This window comes from Equus asinus, chromosome 14 (assembly GCF_041296235.1).
Source record: "Equus asinus isolate D_3611 breed Donkey chromosome 14, EquAss-T2T_v2, whole genome shotgun sequence".
Classification (NCBI taxonomy): Eukaryota; Metazoa; Chordata; class Mammalia; order Perissodactyla; family Equidae; genus Equus; species Equus asinus.
In genome coordinates, this window is record NC_091803.1 from 22,894,195 (window position 1) to 22,909,389 (window position 15,195).

Here is a 15,195-nt window from a genome sequence, read left to right on the forward strand (position 1 = left end):
ACATAGTACATAAAATAGAGGAAAATGGGCATGGATGTTAGCTCAGGGCCAGTCTTCCTGAGCAAAAAGAGGAGGATTGGCAGCAGTTAGCTCAGGGCTAATCTTCCTCAAAAAAAAAAAAGAATGTCCATAAAAGTTATTTGTAATAGTCAAAACCATAATACAATTCAAATGTCCATCAATGACAGAAGCACTAAATAATCTGTTGTATAATCATATGCTGTACAGCAGTAAAAATGAACAAAAACCTGTTACATATAATGTGATGGAGGAATCTCAAGATGATACTGAGCAAAAAAACAAAATCAGACACAAAAGAATACATAATAAATGATTCCATTTGGATAAAATTCAAAAATAGGCAGAAAAAAATAAATTTAAAAGTTCAAGAATACGCAAAATTAATCTACAGCGACAGAAGTTGACAGTTGTTCATGATATTTTAAATAAAAAGTAGTTGCAAAAATATGCACAATATGATCTCATTTTGTAAGTAAAATACACAGGATTAAACAGAAGTACTTCAAAATGTTAGTAGTAGTTGTCTCAAAGTCCTGGAATTATACATAACTTCTTTCTTTGCTTCTTTATATTTCTCTTTATTTCTCCCAAATTTCTATAATCAGCATGTAATATTTTTATAATCACAGATAAGAACATCAAATATTAAGTGTTTTTTAATCTGCAAATTGTGGGCCACATGGATACACTGGTTTATTTAAATATTAGATAGAGAGCTATCTCACTAACCAAGCCCTTCTTAACTACAGAACAACGTTACTCCGATAATGTCAGGTCAGAGCATGCTCACATCTGTACAAATAGGGCTCGTGTTCATTTTTGATATCCAAGAATGTGGAATGCATGGAATTATTTCTTTCTTTTCAAATGAGACTTCAAGAATAGCAGTATTATTGCTTAAACATGGAAAAGGACTAATTACTTCAATTTCCTACCGGATCTTTGACTTGGCATAATAATGCACCACCAGAAACACACCTGGTCACACTGCTGATAAAAGTCTCCTGCCAAAGGTAGGCAGTGTTGTCTTATACAAGATGGATTTCTCTTTCTTAAGAAAATGACTGTTTCACAAGTAGCTGTCACGAAACGAAATTGAAGCTAACACATTTTTTTGCTGTTATTTAGATGGAATTACTTTTTAGCCCCACATACTCAAGTGCCAATATATTTCTCCCCTCATATTTGAAAAGGAACATTTTGACAGAGGATAAAGAACTGGAAATGTAAACATTATACTTGCCAAGGGTAAAAAAACAAAATAAGCCACCTCCTGTCCTTTGGGTTGCACTAGCTAATAAATAAGCTGAAAATCTCGGGGCAAATCAAAATTCTTTGTTTATAAAGTTCAAGAAAGTCTCTCTCATCAAATGCCTTTCCTTGTTCAGGTATACTAAAAGCCTAAACAAGTAACAGAAGATATTCTAATTAAAATATTGGAAATAGCACTTTCATTTAAAAACTCAAATTTCATCAGATTATAGTAATATGGGTGACCCTAGCTAGTAAGTATAGTCAAAACATACGTGCTTTATTTTTGAGTGTTCAAGAGCAGTAAAACAGACCTTTTTCTAGAGCATCTACTGCACCAATAATAATAGATATTCAAAAGGAAATAACATAACTTGAGTTACCGAAAACTTTCTATTTTAAGAACAGGTTCCTGCCACAGATCTTTCTTAAACGACAACATAAACAATACAAGAATGAGAAACAAAAATTATAACTGCTAAAAAATGCTTAGAGAGCAACTGTCCTAATCTACAGGCAGAGAGTTTAAAGAACCCAAGGAAACTCTTTCAACCAGAATTACATGGACACAATAATGTTGTTATGTAAGAAGGTCACAGGTTAGAAATACTGTAGAACTTTGTGTTACGGCATTACTGTCAATGAGTCAACCCAGAGTACTTAACAATTGAATTGGGCATCCAAAGTCTTGTAACTTCAAGATAAGAATTCATTTTGTGGAAAATTTTGGCCGAAAAAAAAAGTAAGCTATTAAGCCATTCTACTAATGCCTACTTCTCATCTTCCACACTCTGAAACAGAACATATGCTAGATAACAATCTCAGGTATTGCCAACTCCTGCTGTTTACTCACATAAAAATCCATTCTGATTTTTACGATTTTTATCTCCTGCCTCAACAACAAGTGAAGATGATATGGCTAAAGGTGAAATTCTAAGATCAAGAAATTTTAGGAACCCAAGAAGCACCTAACCTGCTAGCTTTCTAAATAATCCAAGACAGATCAGAAACTAAAGTAATGTTTATTTGGTATTTCTTACATAATGTCAGTGTTAATCACCAAAAAAGACTTTGATTTGTCTTCTCAAACATAAAATAGGGGGAAAAAACAAGATTTAATCAGCTGAACAGTCAAGAAAATGTATACTGTACACTATAGAGCTCTGGTGAGTTTCCATTTATTCATTCTTTTAAAACATTTATCAAATATCCTAAAATGTGCTGTGCTAGACACTGTGTGGAATTCATACATGAGTAAGGAATTCAGTTGGGGAGAGAGAAACTAGGATAAAACAGAAGAAATAAAGTGTATTTACAGTCATGTGTCACTTAGCCACGGGGATATGTTCTAAGAAATGCATCTTTAGGCAATTGCGTCATTGTGTGAACATCATAGAGTGTACTTAGACAAACTTAGATGGAATAGCCTGCGACAAACCTAGGCTACGTGGTACTAATCTTATGGAACCACCGTTGTATGTGCGGTCCATCGTTAACCAAAAACGTAAGGTATATGGTTCATGACTTTATAGATAAAATACTTTGGAAGGGAGAAAGGGGCAGTTATTTACAACTGGAAAAGGCTTCACAGTAGAGGTAAGAAGGAAGCTGAGACTTGAAGGGTGCATAGAATTTCTACAAGTCAAAGAAATGGAAAGAAAGGACAGTCTAGACTCTGAGGAGATAACCAAGGACTTCGAGAAAGTGTTGGGCACATTTGTAGAAATTGCAAGTTAAGCAGGGAAGTATAGTATTCCTGGGAAATATCATGAACAACGAGTCTGAAAACGTTCACTGTAGCCAAACAGTGAGGGGTTAGAAATGCCAAAGTAAGTGCTGGGCAAAAGAGAGAAAGGAAGGTTTTCTGGGACAGTGACACCCTTATCTGGTTGCACATCAAAGTCACCTGGGATGTTTTAAACATCCTGCAGATTCTCCAATCCCACTAGGAACAGGAAACAGTCATTATTTAAGCTCCTGTAGTGATTCTCAGTAATAGTCAGATTTGGGTAGAGCAGGAAGGACTGCAGGGCAGAAGCAAAGAGAACAGAAAAGGGGAAATGGTTACAAGAGAAGAAGGCAGAGAAAACTAACAGAAAATACCATCCATTGAGATATGGGGCGAATGGAAAAGAAGAATCAGAAGGTTACTTAAGGTCTAAAAGAACAGGGAAAGTAAGTATGCCATAAGAGAAGACATAAGAAGGAGCAAGTGTCTGCAGGAAAAGACATTTAATTTGGACATTCTAAGGCTGAGTTCCTTACCCTTACTGGGTAGGAAATTTTATTCTAGAAATTCAAGAAAATTAACTTCATATTTAAACATGTACAATTTGCTGACACCTCTTCTAGGGTTGCTATGTACTGCTACTTCACCATGTCTTACTAATGACCTTTGGGAATGTGTATCTCTCTCCCTAAATACATGTAACGCGAATATTATATATAAGACAGACTGCTACAAACTTAAGAGGAACTCAATAAATACTTATTGAATAATAAAAGTGGAGGCCTAAAAAAAAGGTTAAAGATTTTATTGTCTTTTTTATTTTAAAAAGAAAAAAACATCCTCTATTTCTTTTTTTTTTTCTTTTAAAGATGTCATAATTCTTACCTTTGCTGCCAAGGCTTTTAAACTATCGAGGAATCTTTGCCAGAAATCCTTGAAGAGTGGGCGGTCGATTTTCTTCAGGCTATCTTTGGTGCTAGCATCTACACTGACGTATAGCTGGGTAACTGGCTTGAGATTCCTTGGTAATTTAAAAAAAGAGAGAAAAACCAAATTATGCCTAGGTAAGGCTTTTCATGACCAAAAACTTACAATCTGTAATAGATGTAGTAATTAAACATTTCACTAGGTCTAGAGACTTCTACTTCTCCCAGAAGAATGAAGCAATGATTTTAATAACATGACAAGATGATTCTTTTTAAAAATGACTGGACACCATCCCTAATAAACTGAAAACATTCACTTACTTAAAACTGATCCCTCTTCAAACACTAGGTTTGAGTGGAAAATAAATAAAACAAGATCTAGCATTAGCTCAGCACAATGAGAGCGGGGTCTCAGACCAAAGTTTCTCCATAAACTCTACCACTCAAGACTTATACAGCTGAAACCTCACAACTATGTGGGGTCTGTGCTGATGAGCCCTCTCCCACTGGAAGTTTTCTAAGGAACAAGAAAAAAACCCAAAAAGCTCAAGGCTTCTTGGAAGGGCACAAAGCCACAGCAATGCCTCACCTATGCCTCCGAGAGCAGGAGTGGTTTTAAAGTGAAGCCTTGTGTGGGCAAACAATGACCCATTCAGGGAGCTTTAAGCAACACAGAGCTAGAACAGCAATCAAGAACTTACAAAGGACCATCCCCCAGAAGAAAAATGTATGCTGCAGATTCTTATTTTTCTTTGCCTTCTTAATAAGTACCCATGCATACCACTCATTTTTCACTTTTCTCAAATTCATTGACTCATTTCACAATGTCATTCTTATCTATTAAATTTCTTGCCAGTTACGTTTTAAGCCCAGATTGTACTTCTTCCAAAGCCTCTCTGTTCTCCCTTCAAATGGATCTCATAATTCATTCTCTTCAATGAACAATGAATTTAGAACTAGAAAGAAGAAATTCCTCCTTAACAATCCTCTGACCAAATTCTTCCACTATTAATTTACTATAACCATTCCACAATTTGTATTTACTCCTAGAATGTTATTCATGCATTTTTTTTGCTTCAAAGTCTATACACTTTTAAAACCTGAGATATAATTCACATGCCATAAAATTCACCATCAAAGTGGTTTAAGTACCTTTTCTATCAGAATCAGTGCTATCAATCTTTTGAGTGTAAGATCTTGAAGGACAAGAACCATATTTTTCTTTTTATCCAGCCATACGGGCAGACACTTAAAGCTACTTTTTTTGTAGTTGATATTGTTGACCTCAGCTGAGAGAACTTTTAAGGGCATATAGGCCAAACAAATGTTCGTAATGGTCTGGCTTAGTAACATATAAAAAAATCAGAAGAGTCTAAACCCCAAGTTAGTAAAACTGGAGAAACTCTGACCAAAATTAGGAAAGAAGAGATTAAAATATTGGCAGATTCTCATTGCTTTAATCCCTCTCCAACACTAACACACAAAGGGAATCCTTAAAAGTTCAGTAACGTGTCACTACTGAGCAAAGGATATCGACTACTGAAAATGCAAAATAACAGCATACTGTAATAGGAGCAGTGTCTCATCACCCCTTTTGCTGGCGGCCTCTTTAAAAATAGACTCGCTATGCTACTGTAACTGGACTTTACGTTATAAAAAAATGAAAAGATTGTCTTAATGGATACTGCTGGCTATCACCTTCTCATACTTACAGGACTTTGTCATACAGCTGCCTGATGCAAAATGGGAACTGGTCTGACCTTTTCACTATGCCTCCATAACTACTTAAGATTATGAACAGTAAATTCCAAAGGCCATAGTTATTTTACAAACCTCCATCATTTGTGAAAAAGGAAGCCCTGGACAATGACAGTACCAAAGAGGAATTTCCGTCAATACTAAATGCCTGAGACGTTATTATCAAGGAAGTTGATAGATCTCTTGCTAGGGAGCAGAGGAAGAATGAAGAAGAGGAAAAGTCCCTAGGAATTATAGAGCTCATTCCTAAGGGACTCAAAAGCAGTAAAAGGATCTTGGAGAAATTTGCTGAGCCTCAAGGATCTTACGTCTGCCTAGTACTGGCCTCTATTCCTCAGGACAGGCAATAACACTACCAGCATGGGCATGTGACCATCTCCAGTCTATACAGAGATAGCATCATTTTAGTTTGCAAAAAGCAAGAGAATGTTATATCCTTAAAATCAGCATAATAATTCCTGTGTCTGAGATTTTCACATTGCTGCTGAGGAGAATTAAAAAGGACAATAAAAGGGATATATAACCTTAGCCCAATCCCCAGTGAAAATGCCCAATGAATCTTGATATGATTACTGTGATGACCCTTAATCCTGCTAATTTTAAATCTGAATTAAGAATGATCATATATAGAAATGCATTGTAATAGAACAGAAAAACCCCTCTCTCTTTTTCCCTCTCTATAGAAAGGGAAAAGGGGGAGACATTTATGCTTGTAAGAAATCAAGTTGCTTAAACAGTAAGTTTGATGCTCCTATTGGACAAAAAGTAACCCAAGTGGCCCGAACATCCAATGCTATTATCTCTAAGAAAATCTGGGGCTGTCACATCAGGCCAAATAATTTAGGAGGTGGGAAGGAGCATAAAGCAGAAGAAGAAAGCTATTTACCATTTACTGAGTACTCATCATGTGCTGGCACATTGTGCTATGTGCTTTATGTTCTCACTGAATCTTCATAATAAAACAACAAGGTAGCTGTTACTTATGCCCATTTTAGAGGTGATGAAACTGAGGTTCAAAGAGGTTAAGCAGCTTGGTCGAGGACCCACAAAGATAAGTGTCAACAACAAGACTCAAGCCTGAAAGTGACTCTGGAGTCTGTTCTCCTAGTCCTCCAGCAGAACAGCCAGTTTGTGGGCAGTGCAGGCTGAGCCTCTCGTCACAGAAAGCCAAGAGCAGTACTTCAAGTCTCACAGCAGCTTTTCTCCAAGTGTGGTCAGGACGATCTGCATCGGATACACCTGAAACTCAGGTGCTTGGGCAACTCTTCCAAAACTCCATCAGTCGCCAGGGATAGGGCCTTGGAAAGTGTATTTTTATATTGGTTTCAATAACTTCTCAACATTGATGAAAGAAATTGAAGATGACACAAATGGAAAGATATCCCATGTTCATGGATCAGAAGAATTAATATTGTTAAAATGTCCATAATACACAAAGCAATATACAGATTCAATGCAATCCTTATCAAAATTCCAATGGCATTTTTTAAAGAAATAGAAAAAATAATCCTAAAATTAGTATAGAACCACAAAAGACCTCAAATAGCCATAGCAGTTCTGAGAAAAAGAAAAAAAGCTGGAGGCATCACACTTCATGATTTCAAACTATACTACAAAGCTATAGCAATCAAAATAATATGGTACTGCCATAAAAACAAAAACATAGACCAATGGAACAGAATCGAGAGTCCAGAACTAAATCCATGCATATATGGTCAACTAATATTTGACAAGGAAGCCAAAAATACTCAATGTGGAAAGAACAGTCTCCTAATAAATGGTGATAATAAAACTGAATATTCACATGCAAAACATAAAATTGGACCCCTATCTTACACCACAAAATTAACTCAAAATGGATTAAAGACTTAAATATAAGACCTGAAACTATAAAACTCCTAGAAGAAAACATAGGGGGAAAACTCCTTGACACTGGTCTTGGCAATCATTTTTTGCATATGACACCAAAAGCACAAGCAACAGAAGCAAAAATAAACAAGTGTGATTACATCAAACTAAAAAGCTTCCACACAGCAAAAGAAACCACTAACAAAATCAAACAGCAACTTACAGAATGGGAGAAAATATTTGAAAATCATATATCTAACAAAGGGTTAATATCCAAAATATATAAGGAACTCATACAATTCAATAACAAAAAAATATAATCTGATTAAAAAATAGGCAAAGGAACCGAACAGACATTTTTCTAAAGAAGATACACAAACGGCCAATAGGTACACGAAAAGGTGCTCAACATCACTAATCATCAGAGAAATGCAAATCAAAACCTCAATGAGATATCACCTCACCCCGGTCAGGACCGTTAGACAAAAAGTAAGAGCTAACAAGTGCTGACGAGGATGTAGAGAAAAGGGAATTCTTGTGAGCTGCTGGTGGAAATGTCAATTGGTACAATCATGGAAAACAGTATAGACAACTCACAAAAAATTAAAAATAGAACCATCATATGATCCAGCAATCCCACTTCGGGGTATATAGTCAAAGGAAATGAAAACACTATCTTGAAGAGGGATCTACATTCCCATGTCCATTGCAGCATTATTCAAAATAGTCGAGGCATGGAAAAACCTAAGTGTCTGTTGACAGATAAATAGATAAAGAAAATGTTGTGTGTGTATATACACAGAATGGAATATTATTCAGTCAGGAGAAAGAAGGAAATCCTGCCATTTGCAACAACATAGATGAACCTGGAGGACATTATGCTAAGTAAGATAAGCCAGACAGACAAGACAAATACTGCAGGAACTCACCTAAATGTGGAATTTAATAAAAGGACAGTTTCTATTTGCTATTTTCTTCTCTATATATGGGCCATAATCTTATTTCTTTGTCTATATCACTTTTGGATGAAAACTTGACATTTTAAATAATATTATGTGGCAACTCGGTAAAAGAGCCAGAGGTAAGAATATAGGGCCTTTTCAAATCTTCCCACATGCCCACAGCTCTGCCCATGCATGTGGTCTTCGGATTCCCAGGAATATGCTGGAGCTTTTCAAAGTCCCCTATGGACAACTCATTCCCCAGCCTTTCCTTTTAAGATTTTGGTTAGCTTCTTGTTTGCCCCGTTATTGCTGCCTCAGGCAGCTGTGAAGTTATACAACTGCCAGTAATTGTTTGTGAGAAACACCCATGAAAGGCTTTTTCACTGGACAAACCCTGAGTCACTTCAAGTAAAGACAATCCTTGTGAGTGAGGGTTTCCAGGAAACTGCCACACAAGCCATATGATAACAGTTATCTGGGAATGGGACTTTGAAGGAGTTCCAATGCTGTTTTGCCCCCTCCTCTGACTGCCAAGCTGCTGGTTTTCACTATGACTGCAGGCAACTGGTTTTAAGGCTACTGCAGAGCTGGGGAAGTTGGAATGGAATAGGATACATTAACACATCACAAAGTTTACTGTTCTTACTGAAAGTCACTATTTTTCTAGAATAAATGCTTCTTAGATTGTTGCGTACCTTTGGTTAAGAAAAAGTTGATTCTGAAAATTTTTTCCAGGGTTCTCATTGTTTCTATAGAGGAAGAGGTTTTTGAATGTTTGTACTGGGCTATTCCTGCTAATATCCAACACACAAGTTTTGTTTTTATTTCCATCACTATTTATCACAATATTTTCTATGTCCATTGTGTTCTTCTTTGACCCATAAGCAAATAAGAAGCACACTGCTTAAATTACAATACTAGTATATGATTTCAATACTTTGTTGAAACTTGCTATAATGCCCAGCATATGGCCATTTGGCAATTGTTCTGCAAGCAAGTTCTATGCTCTTAAAAAGAAGTGATATTCCAAAGTTTCTGGTTTCGGTGCTCTATTTCTGTAACATAGGCTGAATTTGTTAATTTAGTTGTTCAAGTCTTCACTACTGCTACTGATTTTGATCTGCTTGTTTCATCTGTTTGAAAGAAGTGTGTTAAAAACCTACTATTTCTCCTTCTAGTTCTGGCAATTCTGAGATTATGTTACTGAGTGTTTACAAATTTGAATTGTTATATTGTTTTATGTTTATGTTTAATATTTTATTATTAAGAAAACTCCATTTTTTGTTTTGAGGAAGATTAGCCCTGAGCTAACTACTGCCAGTCCTCCTCTTTTTGCTGAGGAAGCCTGGCCCTGAGCTAACATTCGTGCCCATCTTCCTCTACTTTGTATGTGGGATGCCTACCACAGCATGGCATGCCAAGCAGTGCCATGTCCGCACCCAGGATCCAAATCAGCGAACCCTGGGCCGCCGAGAAGCAGAACGTGTGAACTTAACCACTGTGCCACCGGGCCGGCCCCAGAAAAGTCCATCTTACATAATGGTTCTTGCCTTAAAGTATACTTTGACAACATTACTTAGCCTACCTTTCCAAAGGTGAAACTTCTAAGTGTTTTTCATGTATTATCTCATATACTCACAATGTCACTATAAGGTAGTCATTATTACTATAATCATTTTACAGGTAAGAAAACTAGGCATTGAAAAATTACCTTTCCAGCGTCAGAAAGACAGCAGGAGATCCAGTGAAAATTAAACCCAGATCTCTTCTAGACCAGAACCCAAGTTCACCACTTCACTGCACTGCCTATCTAGACATGCATATTTCTTACAAGTGTTCCATCAACTTATAGACACAAGAGAAGACTATATTTTAAATTTAACATATTTACTACAAATAAACAGGCTGGCAGAAAAAGAAAACTTCTATTGAAAGGATCAGATGGTATTTATAATCAATCTTCATTTCATTGTAGCTGTCTTCGGTAACCACTTTGAGCTAACAATACAAGAAAACTTTATTTTTATTAAAATCCATGCATTTCTTCAAACACTTACTAAGCATCTAATATGTGAAGAGCTATCTAATTTATAGAGGTCCTCTAACACATATGGTGAAATTCTTAGCAAAAACTAAAGAAAACAAAACACAAAGTAAACAAAGTAACAGATATACAGGTGGAAAAAGCAAAGGAAAAGAATGAAGTTCACGCCAGTTTCAACGAAGAAGGTGCTCAAAAGTAAGTGTACAAAAGGACAAATTTGGTGGTGAGGGGAGTGTGGGAAGTTAAAGGTTAACTGTGCCACAGTTAAATATGAAACACAGCTCTATCTTATTATGAAGCCTGCTACCAGACAGAAAGTTGTGAATTAACAGTATCTACCAACAAAGAAAATATATAAGATTTCAAATGTAAACTGAAAAATAATATAAAATAAATAGATAAGAAAATTATGATAAAAGTAAAGGTGGACTAAAAGCAATATGCTTCCATTTTTCTTGGACTATGTGGTACTCTTGGTCTACCTTTCATTGTTGCACATTTGTTAGAAATGATAACAGAAATTTCTCTACTGGAAGAGAATCAGCACTGCAATTCCTCTGAAGAGTAGCAGATGACACAGCCTCAGGGTTGAGGAGACAACAAAATAGTGAAGAGTGGGGCAAACTGAGAAGGACAGGCTTCATCGAAAAGATAATCATTACTTGGTGTCATATTGTGATACAACAAGAAATACATATTTTGTCTTTGTCCCTAGTTCCTGGCACAGAGCTCCTAAAACCCTTGGAATTAAATCCTGAGTAACAGAGGTAAGAGAAGTAACTTTTGTTATCCATAAGAAGCCCCCTTCAACCATACCAGAATTTATACTAATGAGGTGACTCTTGATGGGCCCCTAGATAGCTTCAGGCTGGGGGCTGGTTACCAGAAGAACCAGCCACGTGATTATAGGATTGGAACTTTTTCAGTCCCACCCCCTAAACTCCAGGGAGGGGAGAGGGGCTAGAGACTGAGTTAATCACCAATGGACAATGATTTAATCAATCCTGCCTATGTAATGAAACCTCCATAAAAACCCCTAAATGACGGGGTCCAGAGAGCTTCTGGGTTGTTGAAAACTTCAAGGTGCTAGGAGGGTGGCACGCCTGAAGAGGGTGTGGAAGCTCTGTGCCCCTCCCCCATACGTTGTCCCATGCATCCCTTCCATTTGGCTGTCCCTGAGTTGTATCCTTTATAATAAACCAGTAATAGTTAAGTAAACTGTTTTCCCTGAATTCTGTGAGCTGTTCTAGCAAATCATCGAACTGAGGATGGGGTCATGGGAAGTTTCAGTCTATAGCTGGTTGTTCAGAAGCACAGATGACAACCTGTGACTTGTGATTGGTGTCTGAAGGCGGGGGTAGCCTTGTGGGACTGAACCGTTAACCTGCGTGGTCTGCACTAACTCCAGGTAGTGTCAGAATAGGACTGAACTGTAGGACACCAGCTGGTGTCCGCAGAGAACTGCAGAATTACTTGGTATGGGAAAACCCACACATCTAGTGTCAGAAGTGTTGTGAGTAAAAAAACAGATAAGAGTGAAGTGTTCTCGTGTTGTAAAAACAGCACTTCATACTTGGCTCTTGACAATTTTTGCCAGACTGTCTTTTTTCAAGAGTCAGATTTTGCCTAAAATCTGGATTTTAAATGTTGGCTCAAAAAAAGTTTTTAATCATGGTTCAGGACAAATAAGACCAGCTTCTCATTAACTGCCAGTTTGAGACCTCTGGTCTTAACAACTCTCTGGCCATCACACATAACCATAATTTTTTTTTCAATTGAGTTCCTGAAAAATACTGAGTCCCAGTAGTTCAATGTTATCCTCTTTGACAAGAAAAGTCTGTTTTGCTATATGGTACACTGCAAACATAGCCATAAATTCTTCCTCTCCCTATATCCATGTCCCCTTGCCCTGTAGCTTTGAGTGCCCTCTCACTGACTGACTCTAAGCTCAGCAGTGTGACTTGCTTTGGCCAATGGGAAGTGAGCAAATGTGACAGGGCAGACACTTGAAAGATACTTATACAGTGGGGCTTGCCCTCTCTTGCTTTTCTTTGAAACCCTACCACCATGTAATGAAGTTCAGGAAGCTTGCTGGAGGATAACAGGCTACATGAGCAGAGGCTCCAGCTCCAGCCAAAGCCATCATATACCAGCCAGCCCAGTGAATCTGCCAACTGACTAGACACATAAACAACACTGAGACCAGCAAAGCCAAGTGATCTACAGAATTATGAGCTAAATAAATGGCTGCTAGTTTGAGTGACTCAGTTTTAAGGTGAGTGGTTACAACAAAAGATAAATGATACATGCTACAGAATATCAGTTATATGCCTACCAAAAATACCATCATAAAAGCACTTGTTTTGGTAAAACTAAGGGCTTTTCCACAAAAGAAATGGCTTTTATTGTCCAAACACCATCGGCTCTATTACTAACACTAAGTGTCTTACACATCCTTGTCATTTTTATTAGCCTCTGTGTTGACAAACAAAAATATAAAGCTACTCAGAGTGTAACAGCTTTCTCATTTACCTGTTTGCTTCTATCTTCCACAAATCTTTGAGGACCACTCACTGTGAAAACTCCCCTCAATAGGCGCACTGTCAGCAAAGAGCCATATGTTTTGGAGCTGGAGGGGAGACTGAAATCCTCTTAAGGAAAAGTTAAGTACCCTGAAAAGGCCACTAGCCTGAATGTAACACTCGCATGTGGGTCAAGGGAAGACCAACTGACAAAGTCAAGATTCTCCTCAAAAGATACCAGAATATGGGTTAGTATTACTTCCTAGTGTAGGCTCAAAGATAAAATGGTTGCAAGAGGTTCACCTAATAGCTGAATTGAATCAGCTGACCTGTTATATAGAATTAGTACCACACACATTAGGGGTAACTTCCAAAATTAATGACCTCTGCATTATATTCATAAATCTATAGGCTACTCCTTCTGAAAAAAACTAAGACACTAGAGACAATTGGTATTTAGATTGCTCCTAATTCACAGAAATAAAGCAATATTATCTGCACTTAGAGAACTATTTCTCTTTCCATTTTCTCTTGGGCACAGGGGTGGGAGCTAAGGGAGAGAGCCCTTAGCTAAACCCAAAGAGGCCTTACGTGATGGAACAATTAGTTTAAAAGTAGATAGAGTCTCAGGACTATTTTGTATCATTCCTCTACAGTCCAGAGTATTTGAAACTTGAGTTTTATAATATATTTTAGTATCTCTTATGGCAAAGCCCATTGCTCTTCTTTTAAACTTTTTCTGAATTATTCACATCCTTCACTGGGGAAATGTGAGGGCAGGAGGTTGCCTTATATTTAGGACTCCTAACATTTGGGCACATACATTATTCCCAAGCCAGCAGGATTGCACTTCTTCAGAGACAGGTACACCTAAAGGTTATGCTCGTTATGCTCTTCAATTCGTCTCTATCAGGGTCTCAGTTATCAGAAATTCTTCCCAGATCCTAGCAATAATCTGTCAATCTCAGCTTTGGTTTTTTTTCCCCTCTGTTTAGATAGGTATTTCAGTGGATAACCAAGACATGTCACTCTTTTAAAAAAAAAAAAAAAAAGATTGGCACCTGAGCTAACATCTGTTGCCAATCTTCTCTCTCTTTTTTCCTTCTTCTCTCCAAAGGCCCCCAGTACATAGTTGTATATTCTAGTTGTAGGTCCTTCCGGTTGTGGCATGTGGAGTGCCCCTTTCAGTATGCCCTGATGTGTGGCACCATGTCCCCACCCAGGATCCAAACCAGTGAAACCCTGGGCCGCCAAAGTGGAGCACACAACTTAACCACTACACCACGGGGCCAGCTCCAGACTCCCTTTTTATATATGTGTGTATATATCCCAACACCACTCTATTCCAACTTCTCCCTCATGAGCCATCTGAAAAGTCAAGGATTTTAACCACTTGGCCAAGGGGGCTGGCCCCAACATGTCACTCACTCTTTAAAGTCCAAACTTAAAATGGCTACTTTCTACATTTTCTCTCCTATGCTCAGGAGAGCATATAACCAAAAAAGGGATGCAATTCTCTGAATCATGGCACCCTTAATATTAGGAGCTTGAAGAATACATTAAAAATCCAAAAAAGGAATGTCCCTTTTCTAAGTATTCCTTCTTTCTTGCATATTTCTCATAGTGCCAGTCCTGGGGGTATAGTGGTTAAGATTCGGTACTCTCACCACCGTGACCCAGATTTGTTTCCCAGTCAGGGAACCACATCACACATCTGCTACTGTGGTTGTCATACTGTGGTGGCTGCTTATTGCTGTGATCCTGAAAGCTATGCCACCAGTATTTCAAATACCAGCAGGGTCACCCATGGTGGACAGGTTTCAGTGGAACTCCCAGACTAAAACAGACTAGGAAGAAGGACCTGGCCACCCACTTTCAAAAGATTTGCCATGAAAATCCTGTGAATAGCAGCAGAGCATTGTCTGATACGGCACCAGAAGGTGAGAGGATGGCACAAAAAGACCAGGCAGGAGAACTAGGAGCCAGAATCGACTCGATGGCACTAACAAGAACTTCTCATAGAGTGCACTCTTCCATTTTTAAACTCTTGTGTTCAAAATGGGAGAAATTTGCTAATACCCTATTCCTCCACTTCTGCCAGCTTACGTCCTCCTTTTTGCCTCCCTCTCAATTTACCAGTACCCATACTACT

General features: G+C 37.8%; 1 protein-coding gene across 11 annotated transcripts in view; it reads right to left on the reverse strand.

Annotated features, from left to right (window-relative positions):
- Positions 1–15,195, reverse strand: part of LOC106831846 (S-adenosyl-L-methionine-dependent tRNA 4-demethylwyosine synthase TYW1) — a 213,488-nt gene that overhangs the window by 87,317 nt on the left and 110,976 nt on the right. For 9 of the 11 annotated variants that reach the window (XR_011494170.1, XM_014842270.3, XM_044746296.2 and 6 more), the window contains exon 13: positions 3,887–4,022. Coding sequence is in view for 10 of the 11 variants with exons in the window: in XM_014842270.3 (XP_014697756.3) it covers positions 3,887–4,022 (136 nt within the window). In the remaining variant the exon portion in view is untranslated. Of the gene's footprint in view, positions 1–2,278; positions 3,297–3,886; positions 4,023–15,195 lie in introns of those variants that run through there. The other 2 variants (XM_070484490.1, XM_070484489.1) reach the window with 1 other exon arrangement.